This window comes from Pristis pectinata, chromosome 20 (genome assembly GCF_009764475.1).
Source record: "Pristis pectinata isolate sPriPec2 chromosome 20, sPriPec2.1.pri, whole genome shotgun sequence".
Taxonomy (NCBI): Eukaryota; Metazoa; Chordata; class Chondrichthyes; order Rhinopristiformes; family Pristidae; genus Pristis; species Pristis pectinata.
In genome coordinates, this window is record NC_067424.1 from 27,431,483 (window position 1) to 27,452,680 (window position 21,198).

Genomic DNA, 21,198 nt, shown 5'->3' on the forward strand with positions numbered 1-21,198 from the left:
TGTCACAAAGCGTGACAGTACCTAGGAAATCAATTATTGAGGATGCATCAAAATCCATAAGACCATAAAATACAGGAGCAGGATTAGGCCATTTGGTCCATCAAGTCTGCTCTGCCATTATTTTTCAACCCCATCCTCCAACCATCTCCCCGTAACTCTTAGCCCCCTTACCAATCAAGAACCTTTCAATCTCTGCCTTAAGTACACTCAATAACTTGGCCTTCACAGCCCTCTGTGGCAATGAATTCCACAGATTCACCACCCTTTAGCTGAAGAAATTCCTCCTCATCTCAGTTTTAAAGGGACATCTCTTTATTCTGAGGCTCTGCCCTCAGATCCTAGACTCTCCTACTAAAGGAAACATCCTCTCCATGTCTACCCTATCCAGACCTTTCAGTATCCAGTAGGTTTCAATGAGATTCACCCCCCCCATCCTTCTGAACTCCATCGAGTACAGGCCCAGAGACTCATATGTTAAACCTTTCATTCCTACAATTATTCTTGTACACACATCACATCATTCAGACATTTTCTGATCAGTAAAGTTGCTTAGTTAATCAACGGTGATCCCTTAAGTTTTCAGTTGTTCTCTCTTACACTGAGCATTCAGCTTTTAACCCCACAGCACAAAATATTAGGTAGGAAAAGCAAGGACTAAACCTTAAAACAGTTGTTACCTGCAGCTGCTTCAAACATCTTGCCACGTTTTTGATTTCTAATTATTTACAAGTTACCTCTGTGTTTCAGTTAGAATACTTCTAAAATGTTGCTTTTACAAGCAGTGAATGTTCATCATATCAGCAAGGAAGCTGACTTGGACACATCAGAAGATCTGATGTACTCTGCATTTATGAGCAGCACATGGGAACCAGGTATAGGATTTGACGCCGATCAATGAACAAATGTGGGATTTGATAGAATGCTTCCCTGAAAAGTCTATTGCTTTCATGTGGACTCCTAACAATTGGATTACCATTTAAAAATACAGTTCAAGATATTTAGATTAGATGCTTATTTAATTGGTAAAAATTAACCACAAAAATTGATGGAAATCTGTACTTCAGCACAATCTTATAGCTTCCTTATGTGACTGCATCAAGATCTGTGAATATGTTTTCTAATTCCAGGGCAATTATTGAAATGGCAAGTATTTGCTCCTTTTCACATTCTATCTGGTACCCAGCAACATGATTGCACATGGGGAGGTTGCTGCTTCCTACAGAACTTGAGTTAGACATCTGCAGGAAGCACAACTCCTGGGAAGAACTAATTTGATGTTTGCAAGCATCGGGATCATATTCACTTGCAGTTCAACACGGCTTTAGAACCAACTTGTTTGTTCTTGTATCTATCCTCAGATCTCAGGTCTGCCTTTCCCATTCAACATGATGCTCACCAGTGTCATGATGCCCATACGGTCCAGGTCATGGGACGAACTGCGAGGAGTAAGCTTGGGTGTGGAGCGTCCACTAACGGGTGGAGAAGAACTGGTGAGAGATAGGGCAGTGAGAGAAGTTGGAATGGAAGTCCCCGTTCGAATGCGAGTTAAATTTAGCCCATCCATGCTTCCACTCCCCACACGGCATTCAATCTCCTCAGCTCGTTGCTCAGTGGACTCCTTCTCCTCTTGGATCATCCTGGCATGGAAAAGACTTGGTCATGTTAGTCTTAGCAAGTCAATGATTATTATAAAACTCACAACAATTATACAAATACAGCAGATTATAATTAAAAAGTAGGATAAAAGGTCTTATCTCGTTACTGCAACAACAACATTATGTAAATGGCAACAAGTTAAAACAGACAAATAAGTTACAAAGCACACTGAAAGAAGTTTTTAATGATAGAGAACAGTTTCAGGAAGCAAACTGTTTGCCATTGTAATGTCATCCCTACAACTGTCTTAAGAAGTTTCCTTGCACAGTATTTCACCCTACCTGATTTCTTTATTGATAGCATCAAGTTGTTCTTGTAACATCATAGCCAGAGTCTGAGCATCTGAGTGCCCACTCGGTGAAAGCAGATCAGCTGAACTGAACATCGTCTCTCCATCCTCATCGTCAATGTCGGACATTTCTGTGTCACTTTCAAAAGCGTGTGTGGCACTGGTCAGAACATTTGCTTGCTGAGCGCATTCCCAGTCCTGTTCATTTAGTGTTTGAATCTAAGTGGTCGAAAAAAAATGGCCAGTCACCAAATGCCATCGCTTGGTATACATCTTCAGTTATTATACTGTAATTCTTACACAGTTAGAATTCAGATGTGCATTAAATTCAACATGACCAGCTTGCTCTGTGAAACTGCAAAATTTACAATTGCCTTTGTCCAAATGCAGGGGCCTTGCTTTGGCCTCGATGCCAGGGGAAAATACAGGAGTACTGTTCACATTTACAGATAATATGAAAATGAATTAAATGATTCTGAAGATCAACAAGTACCTCCAAGGAGATCTAGATAAGTCAATGGAATGACTTAAATGACATGGTACACTTTGGGGAAAAGTAAATTAAAGTACTGAATATCAGTACAAGATTGAGTAATGCAGAAGACACATGGATTAGGCAATTCAGGCTCTCCATATGCTAAAAGCAGCATTGCAGATGAACAAAGCTATAAAAAAAAGCTCATAAAATACTGAGATTAATAGCAGGAGGTATGAAGTATAAAACTGAAGATGATGGTGAATCAAGTTATATCAAAGTTTGATAACTTTTGCAGTTTTGCAAGAAATGCTGTTGACGCAAGAGTAGAAGTGCAGATTCATTAGGATGCTGCCTGGTACAAGGTGTCATAAATACAGCATCAGGAGAAACATTATTGTTTGCATTAGAATCCAAGGTACTTTGGTAAATATTATTTTAGATTAGGAAGGGGACCACATGGACTGGTTATGCAACTTGGCCTATTACACAGTTGCAAATACTGCACAAAACAGTATTAAAAGCTGGATTTTTTCTGTAATAAAATACTCATTCAAGACTCCCTCACATTAGCATTCTGCCTGCCAAAATCCATCTTCCCAAAATATTACACACTAAAATAGAAAAATAAAATGGAACACCTGAAATAAAAGTTAATTATAAAATTGTAGAAGGACATTTGGCAAGATCTTAAAATTGTCTCAGCAAAAGTTGACAGTTATTAATCTGATCGTTGAGGAATTGCCTTATGGCACCTTCAGTAGTCAGATTGAATGCCAAGTAAGAAAAAGGCCAAAAGTAATTAAACCATAAATGCTGATATAAATGCTGCATTCTTTATTAATAACAGAACATAGGCCACCAAGGCAATCATGGCCAATTAACAGGGGCATAAAGTGTACTGTTTACTTGCACCAATGCATTATCCAAAGATGATCAAAGATCCAAGAAGTCAGAGTGACTTCATGCCTGGGTTTGCAGAGACGTTTCATTAGTTTGTCGATTACAGGTGGCAACAGGGCTTGAGGTGATCGACAGCAGAAACACTTAATCATCAAACATCAGTCAGATTGGTCAGTGGAATTCAAGAAATTATGGTTAAGTAAAGTCCCAGTTATGGTTCTAGCTCTTGTAGTGTCCTTTCAAGGTATAGGAGTTGTGTTTTAATGATATGTAGAAAGGCATAACAGTAAAATCAAAATCTGAATCTCTTGACAGACAGTAAGATTCTGCACTGGCATCACCTTATGCCAGTCTGTCACTTAAATGTGCAAGTTTCCCTGAGATCAAGGTAGGTAATAAATAAGCTAGCTATTCCAGTAACAGTTGCCAGAATGAAGGTGAATTTATTTAGGAAGAAAAGTTCTACCAAACAAGAAGGCACAGAGCTTCCCAACATGCTTTTCTTTGGTCACAGTAAAAAACAACATTGTTTTCCCATGTCTGACAAAAAAGGAATTAATTCACAGAAACAATTCCTACTGAAAGGACTTCTCTCCATCACTTTAAGACATTACCACTCAAGTAATCAGATTGAGGCTCCCAAGAAAACAAAATAACAAAATGTTGGTAAATGAAATAACAAACTCTTTGCTGGTTTCTTTGTACAAATGAAATACAAGAGTTATGTCAAAAACGAACAGAAGGAATTTACTGCAACACACACAAAATGCTGGAGGAACTCAGTGAGTCAGGCAGTATCTGTGGAGGGAAATGAACAGTCGATGTTTTGGGCCGAGACCCTTTATCAGGACTGGGAAGGAAGAGGGCAGAAGCCAGAATAAAAGAGTAGGGGCAGGGAGAGGAGCATGAGCTGGTGGGTGACAGGCAAGTCCAGGTAAGAGGGGGAAGGTAGGTAGGTGGGAGAGGGACTGATAAAAGAAGCTGGGAGGTGATAGGTAGAAGAGGCAAAGGGCTGAAGAAGAAAAAATCTTATAAGAGAGGACAGTAGACCACGGCAAGAGTAAAGGAGGTGGGCATGTTGTGAGGGCAGGGAAGGGGAATGAGAAGGGGTGAAGGGGTCACAGGAATGAGGGAAAACAAAGGGGGGGGGGAAGACAAAGGGGAATGGTTACCAGATGTTAGGCATCAGATTCTTTCTTCTTCAGCCCTTTGCTTCTCACATCACTCCCTTTTACCCCTTCTCCTCCACCTACCTACCTTCCCCCCGTCACCTGGATTTACCTATCACCTGCCAGCTCATGCTTCTCCCCACCACCCCCCCTTCCCTTTTATTCTGGCTTCTCCCTTTTTTTCCAGTCTTGATGAAGGGACTCAGCTGAACCATTGACTGTTCATTTCCCTCCATAGATGCTGCCTGACCAGCTGAGTTCCTTCAGTATTTTGTGTGCATTGCTCCAGATTTCCAGCATCTGCAGAATCTCTTGGGTCTTGGCAGGAATTTATTTATGCTTATCTAGCAACCTTCTTGCTATAGATTCTTGTTTGGAACATCACTTGCTTTTTTCCCTCCGTTTTCAATAAGCAGCAGCAAACTTTTAATTCATTCATGGGATGTGGTATTGCTGCCAACACCAGCATTTATTGCCTGTCCCTAATTGCCCTTGAGATACAGAATGGCTTTCTTGAACTGTTGCAGTCTGTGTGAAAAAGGTATTCAATACTGTTTGAGAGTAATTTTCAGGATTTAGACCCAGGGACCATGAAAAAGTGCCACATATTTCCAAGAAAGAATTGCATGCGATTTAGTGAGAAACTTGGAAATGGTGGCAATCCAATGCACCTGCTGTTTGTCGTTTTGGGTCGGAAGGTTTGCAAGTTTGGGAGATACTTCCAAAGCCTGGTGAGTTGCTGCAATGTATCATAACACACCAATGGTGGAGGAATGATTATGGTTATGGATGGGACACCAGTCAAGTAAACTGCTTTATTTTGGATGGTGTTAGGTAACTTGGTGAAGCTGCATTCATCTAATATTACATCACGTTTCTGATTTGTTCCTTGCAGAGAGTGGAAAGACTTTTAGGTGTCACTCATCTCAGAGTAGCCAGCTCTTGACTTGGTCTGCCCCTGGTAAATTTATTATTCATGTTATGGAATTTGAGCATTATTGACAGGGTTAGCATTCAAAGTCCATCCCTAATTGACCTCAAAAAGTAATAGGGTACTTTTTTCTTGAACCACTGCAATTTATGATCTGAAGGTATTCTGCAGTACTGTTGAATACCGAGTCTAGTATTTATAGTCAGCAATAAAAAAGGAATAGTAACATGCTTTTGAGTCAGGATAGTGTATAACTTGGATTGCAGATGCTGGCATTTCCAGGCATCTGCTGTTCTTTTGTTTCTAGATGGTTGAAGTTGTGGATTTTGGAGATGCTTTCAAAGAAGCAGCGAATAGATGCTGCAATGCATCTGTAGATGGTGCACCCTGAACCACAACATGCCAGTGTAGGAAGGATTGAATATTTAAGGTGAAGAATGGTGCTAATGAAACAAGTTGCTTTATCCTGGTATTGAGTTTCAAGCATACAAAAGCTACACTTAACCAGTGCAGAGCTGAGTGGTGGTTAAGGGAAGAGGTGGGCAAGAAATCAGGGGTTAGACAGATGATGGTATATCCTGGGGAGACTGTAGTAGAAAAGTGGTTTAGTTGGAGACAAGTAGAAGACTGGTGGGCTTCAGTAGGTAAAGAGAGTGAAATCCAATTGCAGGGGTAGAGGTGGGGAGGGTTGCGTGAGAAAAGCAGAAATGAATGAAGGATGTTAAGAAGAAACAGGAACAAGAAAGATCGGTTCAATCTGGAAAAAAGTGTACTTTTGCTCTTCCCCTTACTTAATGCAGGAACTACTTCTGCAGTCAAGACTTGCTTCAAATGTAAGCTGTGTACATGTGGTAAAAATTGCACAAGACATGCTCATCCTAGGCTCTCATCACCTCTTTCATGCATATTAGCATCCCTGGATGCACACCTAATCTAGTTGCCCTGGTGACACTTAATTGCTTGAGCTTCTTTCCAAAACGTTTTTACATAACTCCAAAAGCTGGAAAACCTGAGGACACACAAATGGATCACGTGCGGCTGTACATCTTTCAAATGTAAAGATTAAAATGAGGATTTCATATAATTAACTATCTTGAAGACCTAAGCAGGTCAGACAGCATTTATGAAGGGAGAGCTCATGTTTCAAGTTGATGACCCTTCAGTACAACTCTGATAAAGGATCACTGATGTGAAACTGACCCACTCCATACAGATGCTGTCTGACCTGTAGAGCTTTTATTTTGGATTTACAGCATCCACTGCATTTTGCTTTATTTGAATTAATTAACTTGCTGTTTCTCAACTCATCATAATATTTCTACCCAAGTGGAATCTTAAAGGACAAATACGGTTTCCAGAACAAGCTCTGCTATTGGATTGCTACAGAATATTGAACCTCTAAATGTTTTGCAGGTGCAGATAAAATAGCCTCCTATCTTTGCAGAACTTTTAATCAGCCATCCTTTGATGTCAGCCACTCTCTGCATTTTTATTTATCCCAGAAAAATACTATAAGGATACCATTTGCACTCTGCTCCTTAATACTTCTTCCTTCATCCTTCAAAGCTCTCATCCTGATGTAATTTTTGCTCTCATGTAACAGCACAGTCTCACTCACTCTAAATGATCATACTTGTAAATGCGATATTCTCATTGCAGACATCTGTAAACTTATTTTGTTTTGCACAAGTCATGTCTTGTTATTGGCTCCCCAATTACCAATGGTATGTTTAGCTCACCCATCAATTCCACCTCCTTAACTGCTGCAACACCTTTCTTTTTCCAGCTATATTTACTTCACTTACCTACGCTTTATTTTGATGTCATTCTGCAGATATGCAAGAAATTGATCCTCTTTTTCAAAGAACTTGGTGACAAAATCTGTAGCATGCAGAGCCTGTTACTTTGCGAGATATAGAGCTTCAATGTTATCCTTGGCATAATGGTAAAAAAAAACTCACCACAACACGTACAACAGCTGTTCCTAAACAAACTTGTTATTTTAACCAAGATGCCAGCATGGCAGTAACTTTTTCAGACCAAGTTATTGCTGGATATCTCAGTAACAGTCTGAGCCTGAGAATTCCATAAAGGAAATACCCACATCTTTAAAGAACACTTTGCACAGTGTTATGAGAGTTCTACCGATCTGTTGAAATGTCAGTCATAATAAGCTATCTTCTTACCTTAGGTTCATCCCGCAGGGAGGTGAAACGCCCTTTCTGAGGTCGCCTTAGCACTGCTGGGGTCCCATAGTGTTCAGGCTGTGCCTCCACCACAGAACTAAGTGTGTATCGCAAATCTGTTGCACTGCCCAAATGAGTTCTACAAGAAAGCACTGGGTTACTTTCATTAAAGTTAGATCATATCTAATTCAATACTGTCAAACATATGTACAAGAATGTGATTTGGCTTCTGGCTTATGAGTATAAATAGCTAGTGGCCTTTTTCTCAAATATTCTAACTTCATAAGAGGTCAATTCCAATGATTCTGAAATAACGTAATAGGAGTGAGTCTTGTCCACTTTATTAATGTCATCATAACTTCATGTACCTTGTTCGTCTTGAAAGGCCATTCAAAATTCTGCTGTTGAATAGACGTATTGGGAATATACATTCTATTAATTGGGGTATTTGAACTCCCAACTAGAATTGAAGAGTTGGTTGAATTCTAGACACTCAGCCATAGTTTATGTTTTATATATTCTGCTGTTTTTCCCTTTCTAAAATCATGGTGGCTACAACAACAATATTCAATGACTCTGAGGTTTGAAGAACTATACCCTTCCAAGTGCGGAAGAGAACCTGTAAAAAATGAGTTATTAACTAAGATATGCTTATTTTGTTTCATTATAAATGGGGTGACTGTTTAAAACTTTCCTCCTTTCAGCACTCACAATCTATAGCACTGGCAACTGTTGACAGGTTGCAATAAATCCAAGTCCTTTAAGTTTGTTTTTGTCTTCTGTTTTTCTTAATGCAATGCACTGAGTCTTCTGGTTACCAAAAGAACTAATTCACTACTGTGTATTAAGTAGAATGGAGCATAGATATTAACAATGGAAATAGCAACACCTGGTGTTGAATACATTAGCTCATCCTACCTTAGTCAGTAAAGGAAATAAACCAACAAGAAAATGACTTGAGAACGAGGTTGATGGAATTACCGTGGATGGACACTTTCTGCAAATGCCCCTGTCTTTAATTTCAGCTGCTCCACTTCTGTCCTTAACTTTCCTATTTCATTCGCCAGCCTCTCCTGTGTGAAATGGGACATCCAGTCAGAAACAGGAGAATTTATAATAGAGAACAAAAAAATTTGGCAGAATAACTAAACAAATGCTTCAGTCTGGTCATTCTCTCTTTTCCCCCATTCCATCGGGCAGAAGATACAAAAGCTTTAAAACACGCACCACCAAGCTCAAGGACAGCTTTTATCCAACTGCTATTACACTGTTAGACTGTTGAACAGACCTTTTGTATGATAAAGATGAAGTCTTGATCTCTTAATCTACCTTGCCGTGGCCTTGCACCTTATTAATCTATCTTCATTGCACTTTCTCTGTAATTGTAACAGTATATTCTGCATTCTGTTATTGCTTTTCCCTTTATACTATCTTGATGTACTTATGTTTGGAATGATCTGTAAGGACAGCATGCAAAACAAAGTTTTTCATGGTATCTCAGTATATGTGACAATAATAAACCAATTACCAACCTTTGTGTCCATAAATAACTTTCCACAAGTTCCCTCACAGTTATGTATACAAATAACTTTCTATAAATTCTAGGGAACCAAGATTCCACTGAATAAGAGGAATTAAAGGGTATTGGGAATAGGAAAATAATAGTTCTAGAGAACTTAATGGCATGAAAAGGTAATAAATGGATGAGCCCTCACAATGTGCACCAGGGCCCAGCCACTTATATTTACTATCTTTTTTTAATCTAGATTTCCATTACAATAATCCCCAAGGGAAAATAATTTGTGCAGTTCAGTGAATATGCAGGGGTGCTGTTATGTTAATGCCAGAACTAAAACAGCACAGAAGAAGTAAACTACATGAAGGATGGGGCATTTCCTAAAAATGACTTCACAAGGTGGTCAGGGATCCAGGCTAAATTCTGATAAACTCTGGATGCTCCAAATTTGTCTGAATGGCATTATAAAGCCCAAGTAAAAGGGGACTGTATTGGGAACAGCAGTTCTCAGTGCAGTCAATATGCAATTACAAATCAATCTGTAACTAAGAATCTAAAGCACCTTCAGGCTGTTAGACTGCACTAGCTATGTCAGCACAATAACATTTAATGGCTTTCGAGAGCAAGCCACATACTTCTATGTTGATTTAATATTCAAATAATGTGCACATTTAAAACAGGAGTTTTAACATTTTGTAAAACAAAAGATACAGATCTAAAGCAGCAAAATATTTTATTCTATCCAACTGAATATAAGAAAAAATATTTTACATTGAAAGTTAAAGTAACACATGTCAAAAGGTTCCGAAAGAGCTTCTGAAAATGGTGCAAGGTTCAGGAACTGCTAATGTTGGTTATTCTGTTCAATCATCTCCTTGGACTGGCTATCATTAAGTTATTAAAATCATGATGCTGAGAATATGCAGAAAATAACTCGCTCAGTGAACTCTCAGCCCTGCTGGCACTTGCCATCACTGTGGCCACACTGCTAGGCAGTGTTTATTACAACTCTACTTCTACAAGTCAAACTCCAGAAAATACACATTGAGAACAAGACGTAAACACTGATATAACACACACTGTTGCCTGAAGTATCATTGACAGTCATACCTTGTCCTGATGATATTCTTCAAGTTGTTTTCTTGTATTTTCAACTTCTTGTATTAATGTATTCTGGGAAGGGAAAGAATGTTTTAATGAGATAGCCATTTGCTATCAATGTGAATATTTTGGGCTGTTTTAAATATATTTCTTTGACTAGACAGTTAACATTCTGGGATAATGATATCTAAAGGTATCCTGAATGCAGCAATGAATGCTGCAGTATTGCAGAGTGTGATCAGTTCATATAAATTAGTTGGAAGTCATGACATGTAAAAATGTAGTTAATACTACAGGCTAATCTAGCAGAGCAATGCTACTCATCCATCCCCTCCAACAGTGAATACGAGAGGCCCATAGACATCTTTGTCATCGTTGAACTATCCAACTAACTTTTTCAAACACTATCCCTTCCCAATGGCCCCTTTGTCAAACTTTCCTCAAAATGCTTCTTTCTACAAAGTAAAGGCAACAATGCATTCTATTTTTCTCTCCCACCCTCCTCTGAGTCCATCTTAGCAACAGCTTAAGAAAGTGCTTGTCTAACATCTAGCCCTGGATGAGCTCCAGCTTTTCAAGTTAAACACTAGATTGCCAGCAGCTATCTTCTGTTGAAAGGTCTGTACCCTTGGCACAAGTTCCATCCCCTCCCCTATCAATGTGTCATGTTGACCTTCACAACTTGCAATCTTATTTGACTGAGTGGGTGGCTGCATGTCCTCACCTTCATAATGATCACCTTATTCCACTCTGTCACGTCATTCAGTTCTGCCCCTGCTTGAGCCCATTTGCTCCCAAAATCCTCATTTGTGCAATTTTTGCACTGAGACTTTACCACTCCAATGACTGCCACTAGTGTCTTCTCATCCCCCATCTTCCTTAGCATCTCTCTCCAAACTCTCTAAGCTCTATCATGCACCTTATAAACTTGACCATCAATCTGTGCTCTCTGATGTTCATTTAACTTTGAGTCTCTCAACACAACAACTTTAAATGTTTCATCCCCCTGTTTGAATACCTACAGGGCTTCAAACTTTATCTGTTTCAAGAACCCACCAGTTCAACGAGCCTCAGAGAACTCTGTTCTCCTCCAAATTCTGACCTATTATGCATCCTGAAATCTCCCTGTCCCACCACTGGTGTGCCTGCCTTCAACTGTCTAATCGACCCGGGTTCAATTCCTACCTAACACCTCTTTGCTGCTTTCCTCCCCATTAAGTTTCTCCTTAAGACTAACACTTTGACTAAAGTTTAAGTTACTCTTTTAAAATCTCCATCTTTGGTTCTGCAATAGTATTTTTCTGATAACTGTGGTGAGACATTCTCCTTTCTTTCTGTTAATCGTTTTATAAACTATACCAAATGTCTATATCATTGAATAAGATAACTTTAGCTTTATTTAGCTTGTGCAAAGTCAGAGGTTAGAGCAGATGGAATCAAACTGAGTAAAGGTTGGCTTGGGCTGAGAACAAGGCAGGGCAATGTTGGATGAGGAGAAGGAAGGAAGTGAAGCATAAAGAAAGAAATGAGGAGATTTGGAGTAGGAACTGGAGTAATGGCAAAAGAAGAGACAGAGGAAGGCAGGGAGGAAATAGATCAAGAGGAAGTGAATAAAGGAAAATGAATGGATATAGAGTAGGGATAAAAAGATGCTCCTCAGTTTTGGAGAAAACTCGTGTGGGGAAGAAATGCAATCAGGTGGTGGTGGGTAATGGGTAGTTGTAAAAGGATGCGTATTGTGTGTGAAAGGCAATTCAGGCAATAGAGAGCAGCAAAAGGGGATAGCCAGATGTGAATACTGGAAGATGAAATATAACTGTTTGGACAGAGGGAGACGACTTGAAATCCTGTTCATTTGTGGGGGGGGGGGGGGGGGGTGAAGATAGGGCAATGGGACAGGATTTTAGTGTTGTTCATCAGAGAGAAGGCCAAAACCTGCTCAATGAATGGGGTTGGGCGAGTAAAGGTTTGGACAGACATTATTTTATCAACATATTAGGTGTTAACGGGCATTAATGTCAAAGGGGTTGTTGTCAGGACAGCACTGATCAATGTCTTGCTTGAGGAAATGGGAGAAAGGGGACGGTTCAAAGATTTTATTGTCTATGGTGGCTGAACACTCAGTCATTGTCTGGGTTGAGTCATGGGTTGGAGGTTGGAAAGGGAAGACGAGGACTGAAATGTTACCACAGTTTGGAGGGTAAGTGTGCAGGATACAGGATAAGGACCTCAGAGAATAGTTATCAACTCTGAAATCCATCATTGTATATTAAATCTTTTATGTGGTTTACTTATGCAGACACAGTATCTTCACCTACTCTTAATCTCTTGAGATTGCTCTGCTGTTGTCAGATTACAATTTCTAACATTATTATAATCACTTGCAATAGTTGTCATTTATAAATGGAGCCATTCGTTGAACAATAAGAGCAAGCCTTAAAATTGTTTTGCATTACTTTTCTATTACTTGCATGTCACAATTCCTTTCAAACAGAAACTAAATAGTAGACAATCCTATGTTATGCCTGATAGGAAATGGCTGAAGTCCATTCTGCATTAAACAGTGATCAAATGCAAGATGTATACAGACAACCCTACTTCAGAGGACCAGATGGTCTTGTTTTTTAACATTCCTCCAATATTTAGGTGATAGAGAAGAAAGTACAAAGTCAATTTTGCTTGTTTCATATATCTTAAGTCCTTGGTTATCATAATTTGGCCCTACTATATAGATTTGCACACGCATTTTATAGAATTGCCATATTTATAATGTGAGGAACACTGGGAGTCAATGATGCTTTTTGTTAAATTCTTTGGATATGCAACCAGATGAACATGAGAATGAATACTCCATGCAGGTACTAAATGATAAGATTAGACAATTGGATTGTAAACACACTTGATAAATGGAAAGGAAAATTAGCAGTTAATAAGGAAAATAAACTGCTAAGCAGAGGAGGCAATAATCAAAGACAATTAGAGTTTCACATTTCTTTTCACTCTTCATAAATTAATTAGATGACAGCATCTCTTTCAACATATGGTGCTATTCAGGCTTACCTTGTGGCCAACTGATAGGAAGGTGAACAACATTCCAAGTGACTTGCAGCAATGAAGCACAGGGGCCACAAAATGTGAGATAGATTTTGACTTTAAATACAATCTTGTAAAACCTAAAATGGGAGACATTCACCGTTTTGGGTTCAAGATAGCCTACTGTTGAGGTTAAAGCAAATTCCTTTCCATGCCTTTGAAAGGGAATAAACAAGGAGTGCTTTTAAAATCCCACTTGACAGTTGTTGATCCCATTCCCCTTTTAAAGCTGTTAATACATCTTCACTTGGAGCCTGTACCATATGCAGCATTTGCTGTCATGAGAAGTTCTTTACTCCAAATCTCTCCCCTTCTCTACACAAGGCTCACAATATTTTTTTTACACATGTTCCTTCATCTGGTTGATGCTTATTGCTAAAATACCTCAATCACTTCAACCCTACTTTTTCTTAATTAGAAAGCCTGATTCATATGTCTTCCATCTTCTCTGAATTTTATGCATTTCAATCCTCTGAGGTATGCTGACCAAACTGTCCATCAAGAACAGCTACTTCCCTTCAACCACTCGGTTCTTGGGCCAACCTGCACAACCCTAATCACTATATCAGTATAGCAACACCACAACTACTTTGACCACTTGCACTACAATGGACTTTGGTTTTTTTGCTCTAATTATGTCCTTTCTAGTAAAAATTATGTAAAATTTATGTTTTTCTTGTGAATGCTGCTTATTTGATGCTATGTACTCCTGTTGCTGCTGCAAGTAAGTTTTTCAATGCACCTGTACATACATGTACTTGTGCATATGACAATAATCTCTACTTTTTATAATATTCCACAATCTATTTCACCCATATTTGATGCTGTATTAATAACCCATTTTCTATTTTTTAAATTAAATTGGGAATAGATTATACACATCAATGAGAATTCCAGTGATGGCAAGAAGGCATGAAGCAGATGGTGCCTAATTAACAGATGCTGTCCAATGTAAATAATTGCCAGAGTTAAACAGTTGTGATTTTTGTTGGAAAACTTTGTTGTGAAACTCCAATTCTAATCAAAAATGGTATATTTTGATGGAGTTATAGAGTCATACAGCACGGAAACAGGTTCTTTGGCCTGACTCATCCCTGCTGACCGAGATGCCTATCTACGCTAATTCCACGTTTCTCCATTGGCCCATACCCCTCTATTCCTTTCCTATCAATGTACCTGTCCAAATGCTGCTTTGAACCTGCCTCTACCACCTCCTCTGGCAGCTTGTTCCATATACTCACCACCATCTGTGTGAAAAACTTGCTCCTCAGATCTCCTTTAAATAGTTCCCCTCTCACCTTAAACCTATGTCCTCTAGTTTTAGACTTACTTACATTTGGAGAAAAACAGTGACTATCTACCCTATCTATGCCTCTCATAATTTTATAAACCTCTATAAGGTCACCCCTCAGTTTCCTGCACTCCAGTGAGAACAATCTCAACCTATCCAATCTCTCTGTGTAACTAAAGCCCTCCATTCCAGGCAACATCCTTGTGAATCTCTTCTGCACTTTTTCTAGTGCTACCATATCTCTTCGAACATGTGGTGACCAGAACTGCACACAATATTCCAAGTGTGGCCTAACCAATGTCTTGGACGTCTGTAACGTGATGTCCCAACTCTTATACTTAGTAATGCTGCATATGAAGGCATGCAAGCTAAATGCCTTCTCCACTACCCTATCCACCTGCGCCACCATTTTCAGGGAGCAATGAACTTGTACCCCAAGATCCCCCTGTACATCAATGCTTCTAAGGTCCTTTCCATTTACTATATATGTCTGGCCAGTATTAGATGATCCAAAATGGATTGCCTCCCGCTTGTCTGGATTAAATTCTATCTGCCAGCACTCCGACCAACTTTCTAGATGATCTATGTCCCTCTGTATCGTTAGGTGACCATCCTCAGTAACCATAACTACACCAATCTTCATGTCATTAGTAAACTTACTTATCAGAACATGGATATTCCCATCCAAGTCATTTAGATATAATGACAAATAACAAAGGTCTCAGCACTGAACCCTGCTGTACACCACTGGTTACAGACTTCCAGTCAGAATAACTCTTCACCACTACCACTATCACTAAGCCAATTTTGGATCCAGTTTGCCAAAACACCTTGGACCCCATGTGTCCAGCGTACTATGCAGGACCTTGTCCATTTATACCACATCTATCACCCTACTTTCATCAGTTTTACTAGCAACCTCCTCAAAAAACTCAGTCAGATTTGTGAGGCAGGATTTCCAGTGCACAAAGCCACGCTGACTTCCTCTAATCAGTCCCTGCCTTTCCAAATGATCATAAATCCTATCCCTAAAATTTTTTTCTTATAGCTTCCTTACTACTGATATAAGGTTCTCTGGCCTGTAGTTTCCCAGCTTATCCTTACCACCCTTCTTGAATATGGGAACAACACTTACAAACCTACAAGCATAATACACCACTAGATGCTATGTATCATCACTGCTGTAGGAAGTGGAAGTGATATGTTCAAACAAATCATGAATTCATGTCAATTACTCTGCCTGCGTTTGTTTCCAGAGCTAAAATAGTATTATTGCACTGTAGCATTTTCCCATGATTCACTCCAAACTCTGAGATCAATGAAAGGATGAAATGAGCATAATGTGGTTTACTTTTCCTTTTACATTTACGTCAGGATTGTGTTAAGATTAGTCAGGGACCAATTTTAAAATGCAGGCTCCTTGCTGATCACACTATTCACTTCAGAATAACGTTCACCAAACACTTAACAGTGTGTATATAGAGCATTCCTCCACGTACTTTCTCTTCCAGAGCAGCCATTCGTTCCTTCAGGTGAAGCTGGAGTCGTTCATTTGATTCTGACAACAGTCGATCCACAGTGTCCGACAAACGCTTGTTATGCTCTTCGTTCATCTTTTCTCGTTGTCGAGCCTGCAATCGGAAAAGGGGTTGTCATTAGTTAAATTCCCTTGGATGTATGGCTATTTTGGTTTAAACCAACCGCTCACATCTTGCCCCATCAGCTATATCCTCTAGTGACAGCCCACAAATAATTGATTTATCAGAATCAGTTTCACAACTTACCAGGCATGGATCCAAACACTATCTTTGGGTTGTTGGGAAGGGACAATTGTATAATCACCATGCTACTATACTCATAATAAATACCATTGCAATAATAATGTTCTAAATTTACCTGCAGTTTTAGCTCTACATAATTACTACTTTAAGACACTTAAAAATGAATGGTCATCTTGCCATACATATTTGCATTATTTGCTTTTCTTTATACCTCAAGCCTACATTTTTTTCTTAATGTAATCTCTTCTATTAAACTGGGGTAGTTATAAAGCTTTGTCCCTTTGATCTTTTCCTTGGCTGGCACTTTTAAGTTGCACAATATGAAAACAGTTTGTTTGAGTATATCCGAAATCTGGATATTATAAGTTGATATAGCTGCATTAAGATTGTGGCATCCAAATGTTTAAGAGCCTGTGAAATATGTTAAGCAACAACCAGTTGAATAAACTAGTCTGTATTGCTCCAATGTTCATTTTTATTTTGAATTGGAAAGTGCTTATAATTATTCACTTTTGAAAATTGATGTAATCACGGTGTTCTCACAAACCAAGCTTTGCAGGAAGCCAAGCATAATAGTTCATTTTTGATGTACATTGAGAATAGCTCATTGCCTCCATCTGTTTGGTAACTCAATTGTGAACAACTTACTGAGCAAACAAGGCCGGGAATAGATGAAAAGGAAAACACCATAGATGCTGAAAGTTTGAAACAAAAGCTGAAAAGTTCGGGAAGTGCTCAGGTACCAATTATGGAGAGAGGTTATGCTACCTAAAGTAGAATGAGTCCCTGCACTTTTATAACCAGTCCTTCAACCCCATCACCTAACGTTATGGGATTTTCGCCACTAAATTTGTTTCAATTTAAGGAACTAACCATTCTCTGCTTTGGCATTTTGTATTTTATCATTGAAAACCTGTCATCCAACCTTTGTCCTGTAGAACATTTTTGTTAATTATATTTTTGGGTTATACATCTCTCTGTCTCAAAAGACTCCAAAAAGAATATGGAATGGAAATTCATCCTCTTTATGGGTTGAACATTTAATATACTAACATTTGTGTGTTGAGCTATGCTTCCGAAATTTGGTTCCTGAGAAGTCACTATAACAAATTTTTAGTACATACAACAGAGGAAAAACTTTATGTTTGGTATCCTCCCAAATTCCTTCATTTTTATTTCAGTTTTCACTCCTTTTGCCCCCATGTCTTCTCCCAACAAAGTTTTGAGATAAAAGAAATTATTAACTGTATTAACTATAAATTAATATGGATGAAGACATAAGGCTTGCAAAATGATTTCCACCTAATGTAATAACAACATATTGGCTGCTGATTTCATATGGAAGCTGCTCAGTGTTCCAGTTTATGAAATAGTGAAATTCTTGTTCATTTATTCTGTTGTTCAATTTTTGTAAGCCGTCATCAATAAGATTCTTCAAGACCCTGTGCTTTACAACTCATTGTTGCTGACTGCCTACCAATATTACCTTCATTCCCCTTTTCTCTTTGCAAAACTACATATTAATCACTACTTTCTCAAGATGTAGGTTCAATAAAAGTACAGCAAATTGGTCCACTTGTGACAAACTTGTGCCAAATACCACAGACTGTGTTGACTTACGAGCTGTTTTATGAAACTCAGAAAGGCATCTTCATATCTCATATGATGCCCTTGAAGTAGGATGTCTGTTTTATTTTTAATGCATTAGTATATTTACTTAATACTTTTTCACAATCAGCTAAGGTGATTGAGTAATGAAAAGCTGACCTCAGCAGGGGGCCAAATGATTACCATGTAAGATAGCATCATAATTTAAATACAAATTTCTGCAAGGCATTTTCAGTTAAACAATGGGCCCAATTTTCATTCAGTAACAATATACAACCTACTCGTCCAAGTTCTTGATTTTTTTCTTCTAGCTGACTCTCCAGTTGTCTTAAGCGTTCTTCTATGCTCCCATGCCTTTCTTCTGCCTAACACAAAAAGAGGCAAAAGTTATCCTGCATTCACAAGGCTATTTTATCTGGTCAGAGGTGCATGAGGCAGAGTTTGCAGAGGTCAGAGGTACTTCATGACCTCTACTGATACTGGGTTCATGACACCACTCTTGAATCGAAACCATGCACTGAACAGAAATATTCCCATAAATATTATGGCTTTTCAGAGAACACATCCTCAAAATCAGTGTTTCTAAATCAAAGTACTTACATAACTTCGCTGACATAAATTTTGTCACTTCAAGCTGAATAGTAATATAACAAGATGAAACCTGAATAACCTCTGCACTCTTTCAACATTATCTATACAATTGAATATTCGTTTAACTTGAAAATGAGTCAAAATTATTGGCGGAAAGACACCTATTTCTGCACACTTTAAACGTTATTCGGGTATCAGATCTCCTCCTCTTCAGCTATATTTGTTTGCTTCACATTTCCCACTTGCTATGGAGCTGTTCCAAGCTACAACTGTACATCAGTGCAGGAAGTCTGATTTACTGCACAACAGAATATGTAACAGGGGCTGACTGATTCTAAGTGGGTGTTGTGCAAAGTGTTGTGGGACTGCAGCAAGAAATTAACACTGCAGATAATGCAATAAAAATATTTACATCATCACTTGCTCCATGCTCAGTTTCTATGTGTTCTGGAGAAAATTTGGCTTCCTTGAGGATGGTGGGAATTGGCAAACAAAAATCCTACAGTCTGTCTAATTCAATATTTGCCATTATCTTTACTGTTCTGTTAGTTACATGATAGAATAGTAATGAAAGTGTTCACTAATTATCAGTCTCTGATGTTAACAACAATCCCAAATGTATGATAAGGTAAACTCCCAGCATTGAAAAACTTTGGGAACTGCTGGGTCAATGTAATCTCTTCCTTTCATGCCATGCCTACCTCATGTTCTGCCTCAAATTATTAACGCACTGCATCTCAACACTTCTGAAACACAAGTTTTATATCTACATCATAAAATCAGTCATCATATAATCTAGTATATAGAATCATAGAACAGTACAGCACAATACAGGCCCTTCGGCCCACAATGTAGTGCCGACCTTTATATCTGTGATATAAAATCCTCTCTTTGTTAGTAAGGAGAAGTGATGATTATTTAATATCATATATGACTACATCCACTACAAATCTGACATGGAGCAAAGCAAGATTTAAACTATTACAGGACTTTGTAAGATTTGTACGCTGAAGAAGATTCATCAAAAACTGAACAATCTCGAATAATAATTTCGGATCTCCACAGAAACTATTCATTTCTAGTTTAACATCTAAACTCCTAATGCTGAATCAAAATCACATACTCAAAGCAAACACCAGGCAGGTGTCAACTTTTGGCATGCTTCTTTACAATGTCTGGCATCCATCCAGTTATACAATTCCCTTAAATTCAAACAATGTCAAAAGAAGAAATGTATATGAAAACTGAAGCAGAGGAACATAATCCAAACACAAGTTTAAATTAGCCAACAGTAATTACTAAGAAGTGCTGAGGAAAAGAGATAGAGAGATAGATAGTTTATCAAGATGTTATTATTAGAAACATAGAAATATTGTGGAATAGAGGAAAGGGAAAGGGTGGGGTGAAGAGTCCTTTCTTTCAATCATCTCTGTGCCATTTTTTGAAATAACTTATTGGTACAGTGACAAAAATTTAATTAATGTCCCCCAATACCAAATGGTACGTCATCAGCACCAAAGTGCCATGTTTTTTGATGAAGATATTCCAGTGAATAAACATGCAATAGAAAATATTCTAAAAATAAATTCAAAAGGCATAAATAAATATAATCCAGAAGCTGAATTTCACAATAACACACAATAAATGTTCCAAATTTTAGGCATTGCACCTTTACAAAATACAATTAACAGAGATCTTAGAAAACCTATCAAGCTTTGTGTTGTGGGTAAGCTGTGAATCTGACATGGTACAGAGTTGAATTTATCCTGCAGGATGATACTATTAAAATATTAGTTCTCAGGATATGGGCATCACTAGCTAGCCCATGATTCACCTCCTGACCTTGGTTGCCCTTAATAAAATAAGTACAAGCTTATTGAAAATTTGCAGCCCGTGTGTGGGAGCTGTGGTCATAACTCTGTCAAGATTGTAATGCAGAGACAATAAAGAAACGACAATATACTGTATGTTTGAGCTAGAAGTGTGTGTACTTGGAGAGGACATTGCAGGTGACAGCATTCGCACACAGTTGTTGATTTGTCTTTCAAATAGTGGGTGTTGTGGGTCTGGGAAGAGTTGTCAAAGAAGCCTTTGCAAATCACTACAGTTTTAACCAGTACTACTAATCAGACCACTCATACGCGGCAATCATTTCCTCCTTCAAAGAGGGTCTTGGCAATGTGACCTACCTTTGTGTAATAGTTTGTCCAATGCTGGGAAAAAAAAGACATTAAAATTGATTTCCTTCATCTATTTTTTATATATACTTTACGCTTCTTTCTCTTCCACATCCATCTTGGAATTCAAATGAAAATGAGGAAATTGCATTAAACACATCAAGCTTAAAGAAAGAGAGAAAAGGGTTAAGGATGTGAAATACAAGTGGAAATAGAGTGGGGATATAAACAATTTAAATACAGGAAAAGAGAAGGGACGAAATGAAGAGGTTTAATTCTCAGGGTAAGGGCACTATCGTTTTATTTAGTAGTTTTGGGTTAACTTTGCAATATGTCAATTGGCAGCTAGAAGAGCTGTTGTTTCACAGTGTCAGAGACCTGGGTTCAATCCTAACTTCAGCTACTGTCTGTGTGGAGTTTACATGTTCTCC

At 38.4% G+C, this 21,198-nt stretch overlaps 1 protein-coding gene across 14 annotated transcripts in view; it reads right to left on the bottom strand.

The window, feature by feature from the left end:
• ppfia4 (PTPRF interacting protein alpha 4) overlaps positions 1-21,198 on the bottom strand; it is a 450,605-nt gene that overhangs the window by 40,227 nt on the left and 389,180 nt on the right. For 8 of the 14 annotated variants that reach the window (XM_052034516.1, XM_052034520.1, XM_052034512.1 and 5 more), the window contains exons 9-15: positions 18,281-18,364; positions 16,110-16,241; positions 10,236-10,298; positions 8,591-8,682; positions 7,610-7,748; positions 1,938-2,164; positions 1,397-1,652 (exon numbers count right to left, since the gene is read on the bottom strand). In XM_052034516.1, coding sequence (XP_051890476.1) covers positions 1,397-1,652; positions 1,938-2,164; positions 7,610-7,748; positions 8,591-8,682; positions 10,236-10,298; positions 16,110-16,241; positions 18,281-18,364 — 993 coding nt within the window. The remainder of the gene's footprint in view (positions 1-1,396; positions 1,653-1,937; positions 2,165-7,609; positions 7,749-8,590; positions 8,683-10,235; positions 10,299-16,109; positions 16,242-18,280; positions 18,365-21,198) is intronic. The other 6 variants (XM_052034523.1, XM_052034517.1, XM_052034525.1 and 3 more) reach the window with 1 other exon arrangement.